We start from the raw sequence: 17,959 nt of genomic DNA on the forward strand, positions 1-17,959 counted from the left end.
GACGAATAATGAATGATGCATTAATTTTTCTTGACTTTGCTTTCCTACATCTGGGCGACATCTTAGATTCATACAGTCTTGCAGGAAGTCGGGCGAATATTACATTCCCATTGCATTTCGAGTATATACATCGAGGCTTGCTTAAGATGTACATACATACAATATTGAACCGCTATGCATGCAATAAAAAGCACACTCATCCCTGCAAAGAATACCCAACGCCCTCCCCGGTTCCCATGGCCACTAAATTCGCTCTCATCTTCTCTGCCCTTTCCCCGATGCCGAACACCGCATCCTCCCTCTGCACCCAGGCTCCAACGCCATGCTGCAACACCGCGGTCGCCCTCACCTTCTTACTGCCATCACCTCCCCCGTCCTCAGTCTCCTTGATCCCCACACTTCCATGCAACGTCAACCGCGACTCCTCGCCGCCTTCTTCCTTCGCCTTATACACTCCGCGGTGCAAGATATTGCTATCGTAAAAGACCGCATCCCCTGCCTTCAACTCTACGACCAATTGCCCAGGAAGGTCATTCTCGTACGGATCTGCTGCGCGCTCTGTCTCGGTACGCACGCGGCGGTGCGAGCCCGGAATCACGATTAGCGACGAGTCATCGCAGAGGGCAAGATTGTATTGCGCATGTGACTGTCTACCACCAGGGCTCTTAGACGCGAGGAGCTTCTCCTCCTCAGCTGGCGATACGGTCTCAGGTATATCGTCACGGTGCCAACGGAGCGCGAAGTCATGCGTCTCCGGTGCGACGAGAAGGTTAAAGAGCTCCATTACTAGCATCTCGTTATCATCCTTCTTTGCTTCTTCGCCAGCAGAATCCAAGCCAAGCAATTCCTCAACAACTCCTAAGATTCTGTCGTCGAAATAGAACCTCGCAAAGTCCTCTCTTCCCGGCATATCGGGGTGCAGGAGGTGCTGCACCCCCCATATTCCGCCCTCGGAGGCAGGAGGTGGCACGTTTGTTGGCCACGGTGGAAACTGCTTGGGAACGGTGCGGAAGTAAGGCCAGGCACCAGTTCGGGTAATAGTTGTTGCAGTTATGGCGGCTTGTTTAAGGTTTGCAAATTCCTTAGAGGACGGCGGGAGGAGCGAGGGAATAACGACAAAGCCGTCTTTTTGGAGGGACTGGAGGTAGGTAGATGGCATTTTTTTGAAAACTGTTAGTTTGTTTGAGATGGTTGATGTTGTCGTGGTGGTTGAAGTGGAGAGGAAATCGGGAGATAAATATATTACTTAAGATATACGTGAGGTGACACTGCTAGATATAGCTAGTAATACAACTGTAGTAGCTAGGTCGTATAGCTATGAAACTGACTGTCGCTGATCAAACCTACCTAGGTAACCCCGCGCAAGATAGGGTGGGGTTCACACAGATGGTGTATAATTAATGCAGATGGAGGTTGTTTTACAACAGCAAACAAATCAAACGCCTTTCCAGAAAGTGAGGCAGATGGCAATGTTGACAACTTCTTATTTTCGTAAACTTTGTAGCCTCGGTATAATACCATCCTTTCTGTTATAGGGCTGCAGTGGGCAGTGGGGCAGGGCATATGAATCTGAGGTCATCTTCCTCCGCTCATGTGAGTTCAGCTTTCTTGACCAAAACAAAACTCTCGCCGCCTTCGTAACTCAACCCACATCATCATAACTCTTCTAAAGAGCACTTGAACTAGTCCAGTGCTTCACCATGGCTCCCCGACTGAGCTTCGGTCTGAGTACCCTGCTCGCACTGGGGCTTGTCCTGCTTCTGCTCCCCTGCCAAGTCCATGCTTTTGGTGCCGGCAGTACGCTTCGCCCACTCCTTGCCTTTGTGGATTCAGCCACAGTACAGTGCATACTGACAAGACAGACATCGCATCTATCTCAAAGGTCGAAGGCAAGAATTGGCGCCATGGAGATATCGAGGACATGCTCAAGACTATCGCCTTCATCAAGGGTCATAAATGGACCTCGAACATGGTCAAGCGGGTGTACTTTGGAAACTGGTTGAGAGATTAGTGAGTGAATCTCAGTTTTCGTTTGTTCGCCAAAGTATGGGATTATGCTAATGTTTTGTGTTGCAGCTCTCAGGCTATGGACGTCGGTACCCTCAAGAGTCTTCCCGCCGATACTATACGCATCCTTGTCTGGATCCTTTCGTTCCTGTCGTTTGGCTATGCGACGGCTGAGTTTGAGGTTACGGCTGACAGGCTCGGGGTTTACCGGCCAGAGGAGCATATTGAGTAAGGTCATATTCTAAAAACATTTGTCGAAAGTATTGATTAACCGTTATAGCAACCCCAAAGATTATGCCGATAACCTGGATGCTCGCCAATACGACCAGCGCCTGCGCGGGCCTATTCGACAAATCGAACTCGAAATCGACCCGGAGACTGGGATGAAGAACTATATTGCCAATGAGAAAGGAGACTGGGCTACAAGTGCGGCGTATATCAAGTACAGCTTAGCTCGCAGCATTCATTATGGGAGATTGTATACCAGCGGTGGACACCGCAAGGGCAACGAGGAGGATCTTTTCGAAGCACTTCGATGTCTCGGCCAGGGTTTGCATACCCTTGAGGATTTCGCAGCGCACACAAACTACTGTGAGCTTGCCCTCCGGGAGATGGGCTTCCACAATGTGTTCCCGCACACCGGCACCCAGACCCAGATGAATATCCGCGGCCATCATGTCTATCCGTTGGTCACGGGAACTTTCGGCATGGTTGACTTCTTTCATTCGGTCCTTGGAGAGGCGTCGGATCATTTTACTCAGTCGGAGATTAATGAGATGGATATTGCGCTTGGAGATGCACAATCGAGCTCGTCCGCCAATTCTTTGAACTCCCTTACAGGGCTTTTAGGGAAGGTTCCGGGATGTGGTGATCTGGTCGCTGAGGCAGAGGCACTCAAACGCCGTTCAGAAGCCCAGCAGTCTTCAAACAGCCGCAGTGGCGCTGACCTTGGCTACGCGGCTGGCCAGTTCACTCGCTCGTTCAACGATGACTCGGAGCAAAGCCGTGGCGTGCACGAGCAGAGCAGGGCAGATGCACCGTCAGGAGCTAACAAGCCCACCGGCTTACCTGGAATGCCAGATTTTAACCCAGCGGAAACCATTGCGAAAATCTACCCTATCCTCGAATTCCGTGACAAGGTCGTCCGAAAGGTCTCGTCAATCATAGAGAAGATTCCCGGGTTGGAGGCCCTCGTCGAGAAAATCACCGAAACGTTGACAGTCTTCATTATGTCTTTGCTTGCTCCTTTCATCCGCCCTATTATTAACGCTGCCTCCAAGTCCCTACAAACCGGCTCTGCTGGCGTGATTGAATCTTCGGGGAAGCATCAGTTTGAACCCTGGACTAACCCGCACTGCACTGACCCAACACATTCCATGCTGTCAAAGGACCATTTCTCTAACATTCTTAACGAGCCTGCTGGCCTTGTCGCGTCCGCCATTCTCAAGTACGTTACTCCCCGCGTACTGCACGCCTGGGAGAACATCAACATATCAGAACAGCAAGTTCTCCACGATGCCCTAGAGGTGTTCCACCACCCTGCGCTCCGGAACATGCGTAATGAGGCCCATCGCACTATGTTCGAGGCCGTTCAATCCTGGGTCCACGCAATGCCAGACCGAGGCGCCAAACTCAATGATATCCTCAGCTCCGAGGGTGTCAAGACCGGGAAGAACAACGGCGGACAGGTCGGTCATGGCTCCCATTCCCACGCGCAAGGCGGTTTCCCCGCCCTAGGTGGTGCTGCTGCTGCACATGGTCATAGCTACGGTAGTCACAGCTATGGCCAAACTTCCAGCCATAGTTACACACCCCACACCCAATCCCAGCAACAGCAGCAAAGCTCCAGTTCAGGGTCAGGGCTTCCCTGGGAAAAACTCTCCGACCAACTAAGCGGCCTGCCCATCCCTGGGATTTCGAATATCAATAAGCTCAGCAATAAGCTCTCCAGCTTTGGCTTGGGAGGTTCATCCCGAGACGAAAAGGATAATACACCCCCACCGCAACAGCACCACTATGAGCCTTCATATAACCAACAGTCTTACCCCTCCCATACCCCTCCCCCTCCACACCATCAGCCCGGACGCTACGGCGCCCCATCTTACGACGGTGGGTATGGCCAGCCGCCGCATCATCAGCAACATCATGGACATGGGTATGGCCACCCGCCTCCTGCTTCTCAAGGATATGGACATGATTACGGTCAGGGACATCACCAGCATGAGCATCATCAACATGGCCAACACCCCCACCATCCTCCACAGGGACATGGATACGGAGGTGGAGGCGGATACGGTGGTGGTTATGGAAGCGGATACAGGTACTAGGTGATCGAGTCCTTATAGTGCGTAACGTCAATTTCTGAAGCGATTATGGGTATGAGATACGAAGGTGAGTGCAAATTACGTCTCGGCTAGAACGGTGGGTGTGGGGTTTAGTTCGGCGCTTTATCGCGTCCTGTTTTTGATGTTGCTTAGCAGATCACTGCAGCTCCTTTAGCCCTTACCAATAAGTTATGAGGTCATGGCGAAACTGGAAGATATTTGTTTATCCATATTATCCATAATACAAGGGGTAGATGATAGATTGATGTTTATGTGTTTCCGCATAAAAGTATAGCATCGTTTTCTGCACCAGGACTGATCGAGCGAGCAGCTAGCTTATAGTAAGTCTATAAAATGGTATCATACGGAACCCAGAACGCCATGATGCCGACTTCTCCCCATCCTTCACCATATTGCGAGAGGAGGAAAAAAAATCACAATTTCGTCCCTTCCCTTCCTGTATCACTTAACCTCCGTGGCCTCAGTAACCCGTAACCAGGGGCAGGCCCACTACTACTCGAACTCGCCCCTGCACCGGCAGCCGAATGTGTTCCGCCCCTCGCTTCACTATTGTTCTGCGTCCGCTGGCCTTGGTGTAGCCGTGGATTCATAAGCCATTGGACCTGCATGCGGATGCTACCCACTGCAGCATTTGTATGCGCCATATCCTCCTTGAGGCGGAGGCATTCGTTCATGATCGCCATGCTTGCGCGTGCGTCGAGATCTGTGATAGCATGTGATAGTTGTGCGACCTCTTCGCGGAGGGATTCGTGAAGGGAGAGGAGGTAGGTTGTAGCATTTGTAAGTGAGCTGGTAGACGCTTCGGCGTCAGTTGGAATTGCACTAGACGGGTTTGTAGTGTCGGCGACGGCCGATGAAGAGGATGCAGTTTCGTCATTATTGCTATTGCTATGGTGGGCGGAAAAGGCGCGTGAGGATTCGACGAGGGTTGAGCGGATGGAGGCGAGCCCGTCGTCGAGGATTTCGTTGCGCTGTTGGAGGTGGCGAACTGTAAGTTCCATCGAGTCGAGTCTGGCATTTTGGGCTTCGAAGTACGGGCCTATTGAGATAAGAGGACAACTCTGCTCGTGAGTTCCTAGTTCTGCACGCTTCATTCTGATGGAACAACCGTATTTGGATGCGGCGCAAGGGTGAACCGCTTCAGGGCAGGAATCGATATGTTCTCGGAGCGCTTTTCGAAAGACGGTTACCTGACAATCCGGGCAGGTTGTTTTGAGGCTAGGGCATAGTTCTTTTACGTGCTCCTTGAGTAGAGTGGTTAGCCTTCGATATATGCAGATCTGACCGGGATATATTCTGTACCTCATAATCCTGCTCCATGATATCCGCGTCGCAGCGCAGACATTTGTGGAGTTCATGCATACATTTATTCTCCGGACTAAGGTCCTTCTTGCGAGTTTTCTCATCGCAGGAAGGACTCGGGCAGTCCATCAACTTATATCTGCAGTACTTGTCTGCATGGGACTGGATATGGCCCCTCGGAACAACCTCCTTGCATCCTTCAGGCGAAAACGGACACCGCACCGGAAGATCATCGCACATGTTGTTCAAGAGTCGGGGAACGTTGAGATAGACATCCCGTGTAGGAGTGCGGCATGTGGGACAGGTGAAGTCGTCTCGGCCGGGAGCAAAAGTTCTGATAGCAAAGTTCAAGCACGTCTGGCAGAACACATGGTCGCATCCCAGGCGCACTGGCCGGATGAAAGGGCAGTGGCATATTGGACACATGAGATGGTCATCATAGTCAGAGATGTACTCAAGTCCGCGCAGGTCGATGAGTCCGTCCTGGTCGCTGCCCACCTCCATGGCGAGGAACTGGTCGAGCTTCATGATGAAGGCAAGGAAACCGCGCTTCCTCCCGTATTTCTATAGTATACTGGTAATGACTCCCCTGCGACGGGGAGATGTGTCTCAAGGAATCGTCCGCTGGAATGTCGTGTTGGTTGGGGTTTGAAACAATAGCTTCGAGTGACAGCACATGAGTGTCACACGGTGGCTGGAATGGGGGGGAGACGTCGTGACCCAGCAGATCAGCGTTCGTTCAGCAGCGTTAATAGAAGGCGAACCAGCGGGAATGATAGCGAGTGGAATTTGATCGGCGTGGTCGAGGAAGTCGGAGGTGGACTGGACAGAAGCGGGAGTTGAAGCGGGATTGCGGGGAGGCGAGAACCGTCATCTTCTCTTGGATGGGTATTCCAGGGTTAGACCTTGAAAGTGCCTGCATCGGGCGCAATAGATCATCCAAATTTCAATCAAGATAGATATATTCATTAATGACACTATTTCGGCTCTTCTTGTTCTGTTCGTCAACATTCTCGACTCTCGGGCCATCTGCCGGTCGCAACTTAGCGCTGAAACTCTCCTCCGCAGTTGCCTATCGTCACTCAATCAGCAACTTTCATCCATCTCTGCTACCTCGACATCCTCCCCTGCATCAGCGACCATCATTGTCTGACATCTCAGAATGCCAAATCCTTCACAGCTCTTCCTCCTTGCTGATCACATCAAGCTCTCACTCCTAGAACGCGAGCGGGCCATCTCGCTGAGTCTAGAACCTAACAGCCAGGATGGTGAGATATCCCGTTCCCTCGAGTCCCTGCGAGAAGGCATCGAGGGTGTCGAAGCGAACGTTAAGCGACTAGAAGAATCAAATGATGAAGAGGCTGCCGATATAAAAGATCAGCTCATGCATCTCCGGTCGCAGTACAGCGATTTATCGTCGCAATTCCGCGGTCCCACCAGTTCATCCGCCGAGGGCGAAAGCAATGATCGGTCAGATTCAGCATCGCCGCAATTTACAAACGTCAAGGGCCGCTCGCCGGATTTGAAGCAGCCTGTTCCGCAGCATCCGTCATCTAAATCTGTTCGCTTCATGGACGACTCCGTCGCTGCCGAGGAGGATCTCAACCGTCGCACCCTGTTCCAGCCGTACCGAGACTCACCGTCGCCCGAAGGCGTGGATACGTCTGATATGTCGAATCAACATATTTACGACCATCATGAGCGGGTAATGCGGGAGCAGGACGAGCAGCTCGATCGATTGGGCGAGTCGATCGGGAGACAGCATCAGCTGAGTATTCAAATTGGAGACGAGCTCGACGGCCATGTGGCGCTGCTGGACGAGATGGATGGCACTGTTGACCGGCATCAGAGCAGATTGGATAACGCCCGTCGGCGCATCGACAAGATCCGCAGGAGTGCTGGAGAGAATTGGAGCATGATGACGATCATCGGATTGATTATCATCCTTGTTATCTTGATCGTCCTGTTAAAATGAGTCGTCTTACAACTGCTACACCCTCTTGTCATATTCAGTTATTCTATCTAGCCGGCGCGGTGGCGTAGTTTCTTTCATATCTTGGGTTAGAGTCACGCTAACACTCTTTGGACGGTGGGACGGCGTTGAGGTACCAACTTTGCGGCATTCGCTTTATATATATCCGTCTTTAGTTTTACAATTCTGCTAAGCGTATCTTTGAGCAGTCCTATGGTTCTACTTAAGTATGTTCGGTTACAAAGTATATTCGGATGTACCTTGGATTAAGTTCATTGCTATGTTAGAAAGACTGGAAAGTCTCTCCTAGCCATATAGTGCACGGTACAAGAGTGAAACCAGAATAATAAGAAATCTCTAATGCTAAGCACCAGGCCCAGCCATTTTACGCCTTCTGATTAGGCTCGTTCTTCGTCTTATCTTGGAGGTCAACGAAGCTATCCTTATTGTCGACCTCTCCCCGGTCAGCTTTGACCTGTTACATTCGTTAGCAAGTTAAACTCCACTCGACGTACGACTCCTGATTCATGACCAAGGACGGAGGGCGATGGTAAAAATAAAGGTATACGCACCGAGGCTTCGCTGCTACTAGCAAGGTTCTGGTTCCACTTCCCCTGTCCCTCTTTCTGCCTCTTAATCTGAGCCTGCTTCTCTTGCTCATAGTGATCCTTCAACTGGTCGTTGCCTGAGCCTTAGATGTCAGATAAGAGTCAGTAGACGCATTCGGCGTGGGAAATCAGGTGCTGGTAAAGTACTGGGTGGCTTTGAAGGCAGAAGAAGGGTTGGAAATTGACGTACTGCGGTCATCGTCCTCCTTCAGGCCTGAGCGAGCTGCAGATGTGTGAAATGCGGGAACTGTGACTCGGGGGAGGATCGTTGCCCGGGCGCTGGAAAGGCGGGTTGTTGCGCGGATGGAAGGGACGAAGGACATTTTTAATGTGGATTGATTCGAATCTAATTCCAAATGTGAGCAAGTTTGCTAGAGCGCTTGTTGGGGTGGTGCCTAAATAGTAGCTCACATGAGTTGTAGATGGGATGTGATGAGACTTGAAAGGTCGTTGATATGCGGAGAAAGTATGTTAACCTACAGCTTTTTGAAGGGCTATTTAAGGGAGGTAAGGCTTTTATAAACGGCCGCGAAAGCTCCACGAATTCAATTGCTCAATGTCTCCTGGACGTCATTTTTGCTACAGACTGGCCAACCAGGCCTGCTGGATTTGAGGATGGACAGTGACGTCATGAATACTCATTTGCCAGGCCAGGTTACCATGGCTTTCACGACGAACTTCACCTGCGGCTGGGCAAATGATAACCGAGGTAATAACTTAAATAGTTCTCGGGGTTAAGGGACCGGAGGATGATCGTTCAGGGTCTTAAGATATCTTGTTTTTTAGGCTTTTTGAGTTTATAGAGGTTGGATTTGCAGGGTGAATAGTAGATACGCCCTGATGGCAGGGCGGTTAGTTTTGCATACAATAAATGAGATACAAGGGTAGACAAGCAATTTTTACTTTCGTCTTGCTGAAAGCGAGTAATAGTTTTAAGTAGCTTTAGTACAAGTGTTGCAGTCCTAGTTTAAGAGAATGATCAAACGCGTGATGGTCGGTAAAATATATGGTGACATATATCTTTACCAGGCTTGCGAGAATTCCACATATTTAAGTCAAATATACTACTTCTATAATTAAGAAATGGACAGGTCACTGCCGAGTGGTTTTAATGGCCTGGTGGTCATCTAGGACATTTACATCGACCGATTATGGCCCAACAACTGCGGCATGTGCAGTTCGTCGAATGAATATGCTTGTTGGCCGCTACTTTACTTGTTCTATTGAGTCACAGTATCGAAGTCAACAAACGATATCTGAGACAAGCGATAAATCGAATCAAACGACAATCTCAAGAATAGATACTTTAACAGGGCTACAATATGGAACCATTCATTGAACGCTAATCCAGTCGATGGATTTTACAGCCAGTTAACCTAACAATAGGGAAGGTGTGTTACCAGTCCCAACCATATACACGAACAGAAACAAAAATGGCCAGACAAGACATATGCAAGATATCAAACGTCGCGAGCCTTCCGAAACAAATTTAACAAATCCCAACCAATGCAAGACGTATATCGTTGCCGCCTTCTAGATCCTTGTAAAGCATGAAATTCCGTCCCACCCAAAATTTGTACCCAAGCCAAACCCCGGAAGAAACATGGCTAAACCACTAAGCGGAACTTCGCAAAGCCGCCAGAATACTCCAAGAAAAACAACTCCGTGTCCCCCAAATGGCAAAATCGCCGCTTTCTATACATCATCGCCGGCCTGAACCCCGCGGCCAATAAATAAGTATTTTGGTTTTCCCTAACCGAGAGTAGAAAAACAAGGTATCGCTGGAGAATGCAAGAATCGAATCGCAGGGCGCCGTCGCTCGCAGGTAGTCGAAGAAAGCATAAATCTAGGAAATCGTGATCGGAGGGTGTATGTACAAACAAAAACAATGTATCCTTTTATGCTCCGCGAATTTCGTGAATCAAAAAAAGGCGAGTTTAGGTTGATCGTTAGAAGAGTCGAGTCGTGTCAAACGATTAGAGAAGCAAACAGTGAATATTATGACCCGCGGTTAGGGAGACCGATGATGCAGAAGCTGAGCGAAATCGAAACAATTGTGGGCGGACGTGTGGCTCTTGCCAGCAAAATGGCGGCTCGGCGTGCTGGCCTTTACCACCGACGCTGAGCGTTCTGCATCTGACCCGGGGAGATGGAGTTGGGCGGGCTGGTCAGGGTCATCCCAGTGTTGGGGTTGATGATTGGAATGACTTTGCGGGTGCGAGCAGCCGAAGGTTGCTGGAAGCTCGCTTGATTATAGTTACCAGTGACCCCTGAGTGGAGGTACGTATTGGAAGAAGCGGGAGACAAAGAAATCGACGGCGTAACCTGCTGAACGGGCTGGATCTGATGCTGGATTGGCGATGTGTCAGGCGAGCCACTGGAGAGAGACGAACGATCCGAGGAAGCAGAGTGGATAGAGTGCAGCTGGAGTTCATGTCAATAACAGATCTTTACTGAAAGAGGCCATCGAATCTCAGGGAGAGACTCAGGTCAAGCGATAACATACATCGTCCTCAGTCAGGAGACCCGGACAGAACTCGAGATCGTCGTCCAGATCGAAAGACCGCCCAGCTTCGAACCTGGCACGGAACGCAGTTACAGAGGGAGCTTCCGCCAACTCCCTCATACTCTTGACACCACGAAATTGACGTTGGGCATTTTGAGCAGCCATCTTCGGACCTCTCCGGGAGCGGCTTCCATGGTGGTTATTCGACGTTTGCAGATGAGCGGTGGCACCGTGGTGAGCGGCCTGGTGGTGCTGTTGGTGCTGTCCGTAGAAAAAAGTTGACATCTTGGCGGCGGCGTATTAAAGGCGAGGAGCAAGCAATAAGCACGTTGCGGTCGTTGAGATTGTCAATGTACAAATAGATAGTGGATACAAGCAAGGACCAGAGTCGGAGACGCTGAGCTTTTGAAGAAAATGGAAGGAAATATGGCAAGGAGGTAGTTGGGTGCGAAACGGGGAATATTCTGTAGAAGGAGAATATACTAACGCAGGGGATGAAAGAAGGAAGAACAGTAACAGAGCTGAGGAGAGAAGGAAAAGTGAACGGTGGACGGTTGGGTTGCTATTTTACTGTGGGATGGAGAACGATTGAAGGCGGGAAGAGAAAGGATGCGAGTTTGAGAGGAGGCGAGGAAGAGGGGCTTCAAGTCGCTGGGGCTGAGGTCACCTGCACCCATAAAGGGTGGCCAACCAGAGTCTCCAGAACAGAACCTTAGTGGCGACAACATGAACCTATTACGACTCAGGGTTCAGGACTAAGTGGGTCTCATTGCAGTTTCGAGACTAGGAGGCGAGGAGCGGTGCAGGTATTAGCGCTGAACATACTATTAATTATTGGGGCTTGGAGCTAATGGTACGTTCATCAAAGAAGCTAGCGTTTTTGTAGTTAGACTAGATCTCAACTTGGCTGAAGACTCAAAAAAGGTGCAAAGTCGGTGGCTGCCGGCTTGCTCCCAGTAAGGCTGCCAACTGTCCGCCTATCATCTCCACCTATCATCTCCTTCCTGAGAAGCCGAAGATCTGAAGAAGGAATTACTATTCTCTGCTGGGCAGCGCATTAATGCAGGAGACCATGGTATGATTGTACAGCCTCGCAATTGGCGATTGAGGGGGCGGGTCACTCAACAGAGCACGGTTACAAATAACAAAGGGATGCAACAACTCTTCAAGGTTGCAAACGCTGATTCCAATCTATCAAGATTGAAGTCTCTAACCCCGTCTTCTGGGCCACTGGAATGGTTGACGATGTTACTCAAAATCGTTGAGCAGGGCCTTGGAGTATGAAGACCGTCGGATTCTGAAACCTGAATCATGCGGCAGACAATTCCGAGGAGAGGCACGGCATGCGCTGGCAATTTGCACCACAACCCGAACAGTCAATGATTTGCAGAGAAATGATCTGAGCCCCGCCTAAAATAATCAGATGTCATCGATGATTTGCTCCCAACGTTCCCCATAATTATCCATGGAACCGTGCGACGTGGCTGAAAACATTGGCGCACATCGCTCCATCTGGAGTACATTCTGGAAGAACGGGCGCCTAGTCCAACGAAGTGATACCTCGACGGTTTTCAGAGGGTTTGAACTCAATGACTTAGATGACCAGACAGAGATGGTTGCATGTTGATTAGAAGAGCTTCTCCAGCTTACAGGAGCTCACTCCGCATTGGGATTGCTCCTGTCAACAATTGCAGAGTATGACAGGGTAGTAAGACCTAATTTCTCACGGTACAAAGGATCATGGAATGATAGGAAACATCCGAAGATCGGAGAGATTCGGCCAGGTCACGCACAAGCCACAATTGTGGCTCTGCTACTGTGTGTCTTTTTGTGTTCCGAACTCTCGGACTCTCGTATCAAACTAATTGCCTGCGCCTCATTTTATAATAGAGTCATCAGATAATTACACAATCGCGAAACAAAAGGCATGTTGAGCTCATACAATGTAATCACTGTTGTCATTCCTTGGGAGCGTCTCTATGGGCATCAGCGGAGAATCGCCTTTCCGAACATGTCCCATGCGCCTTATTCATTCCGTTCCCAACTGCAGCCCTACCAAAACAATTACATAATTCTAGCGGAGCTGGGTAGCGTTATGGATGGAACAAGAATATCCCTTTGTTCGTCAGTAAACGCCCAGCAAAGAGTATCTACGTAGAGCCTTAGCAATCTCGTGACTTATAATTGACCTACTCTGTCGCAGTATGGATGAATTCTGTCGTGCTGGAGAGCCGGCTAGCGACTATCACAACAGATGACTACTCTATACGATAACCTCGAGTGGCGAAGGCAGCCGCCCCACATCCGCCTGGTCGATGATGCGCAATAAGTGTCGTTACCATGAGTTCTTATCATAAAAGCCTCAATGAGTAGGAATTGCCTGGTGCCCTGCTCCTAGCGTTTTCTTGAGGGCGACGTTGGGTCTGATTTTTCCACTACAGAGCTGGTGAGCATAAGAAATGGAAGGATCTCAACGGTAAGGGGCGGATTTTGAAGGAGATCTAGGTCGGTTGTGTATTGTTTTTAATTCCATCGTCTAATTTTATCAATGTCAGCAAGCTTTAAGGAGGAGCTGAAGGTCAGGCTCTTCAACCAACCCTGCTTGTTCTAGGAGGTAGAAGTTTAGGTCGGTAAGCCTTCTAGTGCACGCTGGGCAGGCACATAAGAAAGAACATGGTGAGAGCTTTGATGAGTAGACAAGTCACGATACCGGTGACCTGTCAATCGCCGCCATGAAGAGCTCGACAAATTGTGAAAGTAGACGAATATGGTGCGGCTGAGGTAGTAGAGAAGCAGGCGTGAGACGAGGAAGTACCAGCGACAACGAGGAAAGAGTCCTGAGAGAACATGACTAAGAATCCCAGGTGAGATATTTGTTTCGGTTTTATTTTAACATCCAAGTACCGTACGCGGGCCATGACTCGAACTATTCATTGTTATCCAGAGCGGCGCTAAGTCTGTCTCGACCATGGTGTATGCCAACATCGATAGCTGTAAGAGACTGTGATCTGTGCCTGCAGGACTGAACTCTGAGTGTCGAGTGCCTAGAGCTTTATTTGTCCAAACTTTTGCTCCTGATCATCCGCCCTAGAAGCTCTTTGCAGTTCTTCTCACTATATTGTTCCCAGACTTCGTATAGTGAGACCAATTCCTGCGTAGATTCAATGACCGCCTTGATGTCGACCTCACTTTCAGCAAGCCATGCGATGAGTTTCTGTATCCTAGGAGGAGGACCAGCTCCCCCCTTATCGCTAAGGGCCGCGAGAATATTCATGCCGCCGTCTCGCATTGCCCCTGCGATTGGAGCTGCAGAGCCATGAAAGGCCGTCTGGCTGCTGGGCTTGAAGACAACGGCTACAATAATCGCCATGACTGCGATAATATGTGGCGGGTATAGTAAGGATAAGTCGGTGAGATAGTGATCGTTGATCACTGACCACGCAAGCGCGACCTCATCGGACGTAAGGGATAACTCAGGCTGGAGCTCCGATAGAGTTCGGTACGGGTGATGTACGATAAGTTGGGCTTGCATCTCAGATATCAGGGAGAACTCGCATTCGCCAACTTTAGAGACGTCAGGGACGATAAACTCTGTGGTGCATTAGCAATGACCATATGCTGTTCCACATTCACGCACCTGGCCAGAGAGCTCGAGCCTCACTGACGACGAATCTGATATGCTGCGGACACTCTTCCATTTTACAGGCGAGATAGAAGGCCGTCGTCAGAACAAGATACGGGTTTGTATTCCTGATCTCGTTCTTCGTGTAGTATCGCTTGATATAAACCTGAGCCGTGGCGAGTGCTTGCTGTCTGGTTGACATCCTTTTCCCAAGTTTTATGAGCTCTGTTCTATCACTTAGCTTGAATCTGAAGTCTAAAGGCACCAATCTTACGCTGATTAAAATATATATTGAGCAGTCTTTGATCGGGTAGAGGGAAGTGTGTGTGTGAAGCTTTATCCTTTTCCTTAAAGCTCTCCCGAATTTCCGCCAAACGCTCTCGGGTAAACAGCCAGTGTTTTCGCTGGGTCGAGGCCCAATAATTTGCTGCCATTATTCAAGATATAAAATCCTCAGAGTTGCTCAGATTTGGGTTGATCTGTCCGCATCATGGCAGTTGAGAGGGGTCGTTGAGCGTTAACGCTTGGGGAGCTCCACCCTATATGACAAAGCTATGTTTGCCGAAGGTTACCTTCCTGACATAATCACTTTTGTTGCAGAAGTAAATAGATATATAACAGCAATATGGCGTGTAGATGGAATGGTCTGACAACGGAGCTGGAGAGGAGAACAGGCCTAAGTACACGCTTCCCTAAACTGGAATAGTGAAGCCGATCACCGGCCCGGTGCTCTTGAAGAGTTCTGGTTCGGAATTTTCTTTCTTCCGCCCGCAATTATTCAGAAAGCAAATCATTGCTGCTTGATTTCTCATGGCCATTATCAGGCCTGAACGTTAATCTGCGATATCAGCAACTCGTCTGCTATCATTACAACCGCAGATTCGATGCCCCTGCTATTCATACGCCAAAACTCCCCTACTTCGCCGGGGATACACTCAGTTCGCGCGTTCTTGAGCCCCTCGTTCAAAATAATGACGGAAGCCCGATAATAATCTTATATCAACCGAACATGGCCGGCGGCGAGTCGAAAGCCGAATGCGACCAAAGGGTCGCCAGGCTCTGGTCGCGCCTTGGCGCGAAAAAGAAGGAGCATCTGGACTACAATGGGTTGAAGAAGGGCTTAAGGAAGATCGATCACCGTGAGCTGCTCCATGACCTCATCCATCCCGTGCTCTTAATGGCACCTGACTCGCAGTAATGGTGGTGCTAACTTTCGTGCCGCCATTCAGCTCTGAAGAATGCCGATACTATGCTGCAGGCTATCTTCCGGTCGGTAGACACCAACGGGGATGGGATTATAGAGTACTCTGGTAAGATCACACGTCATCGGATCGTGACGAGTCCTCGACACTCGAGCACCTGCCGCCAACTGGTGATTTGATCAACCTAATTATTCCTAGAATTCCGGGCCTTCGTCGATCGCGCTGAGCAGGAGCTTTGGCAACTTTTCAAAAGTATTGATCGCAATCAGAATGGGGAAATCGACAAAAGCGAGCTCAAAGCCGCTTTCTCCAAGTCCGGCGTCACGGTTTCAAATTCTAAACTCGATGAGTTCTTCGCGGACGTAGATACGAACCAGGACGGCGTTATCACTTATCCAGAGTGGAGGTAAGTGCATTCCACTAGGCGTTGCTTGTGATTATTTACTAATTATTCGTGTCATGCAGGGACTTTCTTCTCTTTTTATCCGGTTACTCCTCCTCCGACCTGCATGCCGTTCTATCATATTACAGTGCCACGGGAAATCTAAACCCGGAAGGAGATGTCCACATCAACGATCTGCAGGGTTTAGGTACAGACCACTCGTTTCTTAGACATTATATTTTGGCCATCAGAACATTTTTGCACAAGTTTTTCCCAGCACATATTTTGACAGCCCTTCTCTCGTCAGCCCATGCGGAAACCCCGCAGTCCGCCTTTGCGAGAGGTCCCCCAGTCCGTGACGGCGAATTAGAATTGGAGTGGTTGCCCATACCCAGGACCGTCGCCATGTGGATGTCCTTTCGATATTATGAACAGAAGTTGACCGAGAATACTCCTCAACTAGGTTATTTTATTGCTGGTGGTATTGCAGGCGCCGTATCAAGGACAGCCACTGCGCCATTGGACCGTCTGAAAGTGTATCTCATTGCGAAGACCGGATCGCCATCTCCTGTCGTCACCGCCGCTAAAGATGGGGCTCCATTAAAAGCAGCCGGGAGGGCTTCGAGATCCCTGATGGATGCGTTGAACGAGCTATGGAAAGCTGGGGGCATTCGCAGTCTCTTCGCTGGTACGTGAGGTTTTCATAGCAATAAGAACTAAACTGACTGGTGAAGGCAACGGATTGAATGTTGTCAAAGTCATGCCTGAATCAGCCATTAAATTTGGCGCTTATGAGGTTAGTTTACCCCGTGGATATAGCATTTACAATGTGGATAACATGTGCTGACACGCTGCAGTCTGCCAAACGTGCTTTCGCTCGCCTTGAGGGTCACAATGACCCAAAAAGGCTCCAACCCACTTCACAATTTCTGTCTGGCGGATTTGGCGGAATGGTTGCTCAGTACGCAGTTATTCAGGTACTCACTAAAAAATGACCGTCTAACAATGAAACAGGTGCTTTGTCTATCCTCTTGATACATTGAAGTTGTACGTGCCTGTTTTTGCTTTTGGTACTTTCATGTGCTAATCTATGTTAGCCGAATGCAATGTGAAGTTGTCGAAGGTGGTCTGAAAGGAAATCAACTCATAGCGGCGACGGCCCGAAAGGTATGGAACAAAAACGGCATTTTCGGATTCTTTCGTGGTCTGCCTCTTGGCCTCATTGGAATGTTTCCGTATGCCGCCATTGATCTGTCAACTTTTGAGTACCTGAAACGCACTCTTCTTGCTCGGAAGGCTCGCGAACACAGCTGCCACGAGGATGATGTCCCTCTATCCAACTTCACTACAGGTGCTATTGGTGCTATCAGTGGAGGTGTCAGCGCATCCGTTGTCTATCCATTGAACGTTCTTCGAACCCGAATGCAGGCACAAGGGACTGTCCTGCATCCCACAACATACAACAGCGTCATGGACGTCGCCCGCAAAACAGTTCAAAGCGAAGGTATTCGCGGATTCTACAAGGGCCTTACCCCGAATCTGTTGAAGGTCGCCCCGGCAGTGTCAATCAGTTATGTTGTGTACGAAAACTCAAAGCGGATGCTTGGACTTCGGTAGGGTGTTCTGCTTTGGCATTGATTAGTGCAGCTTGTTCTAGCGCTAGTCTTTTGAGCATGTCATCATGCGCGTCGAGGAACTGCCGAGAACGAAGTCTAGATTGAAGAGCAGGGCTCTCTTCATCCGCCAGTCCCCAGTCGTCAATTTTGTAGCGTCGAATCAGCTCTCGGCCGTCAAACCATCATTTCCAGCACCCTCCGACACTCTATTTCAAGTGCCTTCTCAGCTTCGACACATAACACGATTTATACATGCTGGGTTCTTAAAAGCGTTTACTGAGATACCCTCGAACATATTAGTCACATTTACCGCGACGCCATGATTTTCCTACGATGGAAACCCATATGTTCAGATCCGTCCTGGTCCGATCCTATGCGAACGCCTCTACCTTCTTAC

At 49.6% G+C, this 17,959-nt stretch overlaps 8 protein-coding genes across 8 annotated transcripts, besides 1 other annotated feature; 4 read left to right on the plus strand and 4 right to left on the minus strand.

The window, feature by feature from the left end:
• Positions 1-17,959: part of a sequence feature (contig 1.34 1319..177275(1)) that runs on past both edges of the window.
• On the minus strand, positions 89-1,194 carry ANIA_02166 (phytanoyl-CoA dioxygenase family protein). The gene has a single exon (XM_654678.2). It carries the CDS (start codon positions 1,157-1,159, stop codon positions 197-199), a length of 963 nt encoding a protein of 320 aa, XP_659770.1. The 5' UTR covers positions 1,160-1,194; the 3' UTR covers positions 89-196.
• ANIA_02167 (protein hetC) lies at positions 1,642-4,334 on the plus strand (the record flags this gene model as incomplete). The annotated part of the gene is made up of 4 exons (XM_654679.2): positions 1,642-1,797; positions 1,863-2,010; positions 2,077-2,235; positions 2,288-4,334. The coding sequence occupies exons 1-4, from the start codon at positions 1,701-1,703 to the stop codon at positions 4,332-4,334; spliced, it is 2,451 nt and encodes an 816-aa protein (XP_659771.1). The 5' UTR covers positions 1,642-1,700.
• ANIA_02168 (putative TRAF-like signal transducer) lies at positions 4,766-6,182 on the minus strand (the record flags this gene model as incomplete). Its single annotated transcript, XM_654680.1, has 2 exons — positions 4,766-5,542; positions 5,655-6,182. The coding sequence occupies 2 exons, from the start codon at positions 6,180-6,182 to the stop codon at positions 4,766-4,768; spliced, it is 1,305 nt and encodes a 434-aa protein (XP_659772.1).
• ANIA_02169 (syntaxin family protein) lies at positions 6,817-7,832 on the plus strand (the record flags this gene model as incomplete). Its single annotated transcript, XM_654681.2, has 1 exon — positions 6,817-7,832. One exon carries the CDS (start codon positions 6,817-6,819, stop codon positions 7,627-7,629), a length of 813 nt encoding a protein of 270 aa, XP_659773.1. The 3' UTR covers positions 7,630-7,832.
• ANIA_02170 (uncharacterized protein) lies at positions 8,690-9,003 on the plus strand (the record flags this gene model as incomplete). Its single annotated transcript, XM_654682.1, has 2 exons — positions 8,690-8,741; positions 8,960-9,003. 2 exons carry the CDS (start codon positions 8,690-8,692, stop codon positions 9,001-9,003), a joined length of 96 nt encoding a protein of 31 aa, XP_659774.1.
• On the minus strand, positions 10,344-11,311 carry ANIA_02171 (DUF4452 domain-containing protein; the record flags this gene model as incomplete). The annotated part of the gene is made up of 2 exons (XM_654683.2): positions 10,741-11,311; positions 10,344-10,658 (listed from the first exon to the last, which is right to left on the minus strand). The coding sequence occupies exons 1-2, from the start codon at positions 11,023-11,025 to the stop codon at positions 10,344-10,346; spliced, it is 600 nt and encodes a 199-aa protein (XP_659775.1). The 5' UTR covers positions 11,026-11,311.
• On the minus strand, positions 13,793-14,564 carry ssn8 (cyclin-dependent protein serine/threonine kinase regulator SSN8; the record flags this gene model as incomplete). The annotated part of the gene is made up of 2 exons (XM_654684.1): positions 13,793-14,331; positions 14,378-14,564. The coding sequence occupies 2 exons, from the start codon at positions 14,562-14,564 to the stop codon at positions 13,793-13,795; spliced, it is 726 nt and encodes a 241-aa protein (XP_659776.1).
• On the plus strand, positions 15,191-17,712 carry ANIA_02173 (calcium-binding mitochondrial carrier protein). Its single transcript, XM_654685.2, has 8 exons — positions 15,191-15,501; positions 15,592-15,672; positions 15,763-15,970; positions 16,030-16,634; positions 16,681-16,742; positions 16,804-16,907; positions 16,961-16,993; positions 17,044-17,712. Exons 1-8 carry the CDS (start codon positions 15,372-15,374, stop codon positions 17,561-17,563), a joined length of 1,743 nt encoding a protein of 580 aa, XP_659777.1. The 5' UTR covers positions 15,191-15,371; the 3' UTR covers positions 17,564-17,712.

Source organism: Aspergillus nidulans, chromosome VII (assembly GCF_000011425.1).
Source record: "Aspergillus nidulans FGSC A4 chromosome VII".
NCBI classification, from domain to species: domain Eukaryota; kingdom Fungi; phylum Ascomycota; class Eurotiomycetes; order Eurotiales; family Aspergillaceae; genus Aspergillus; species Aspergillus nidulans.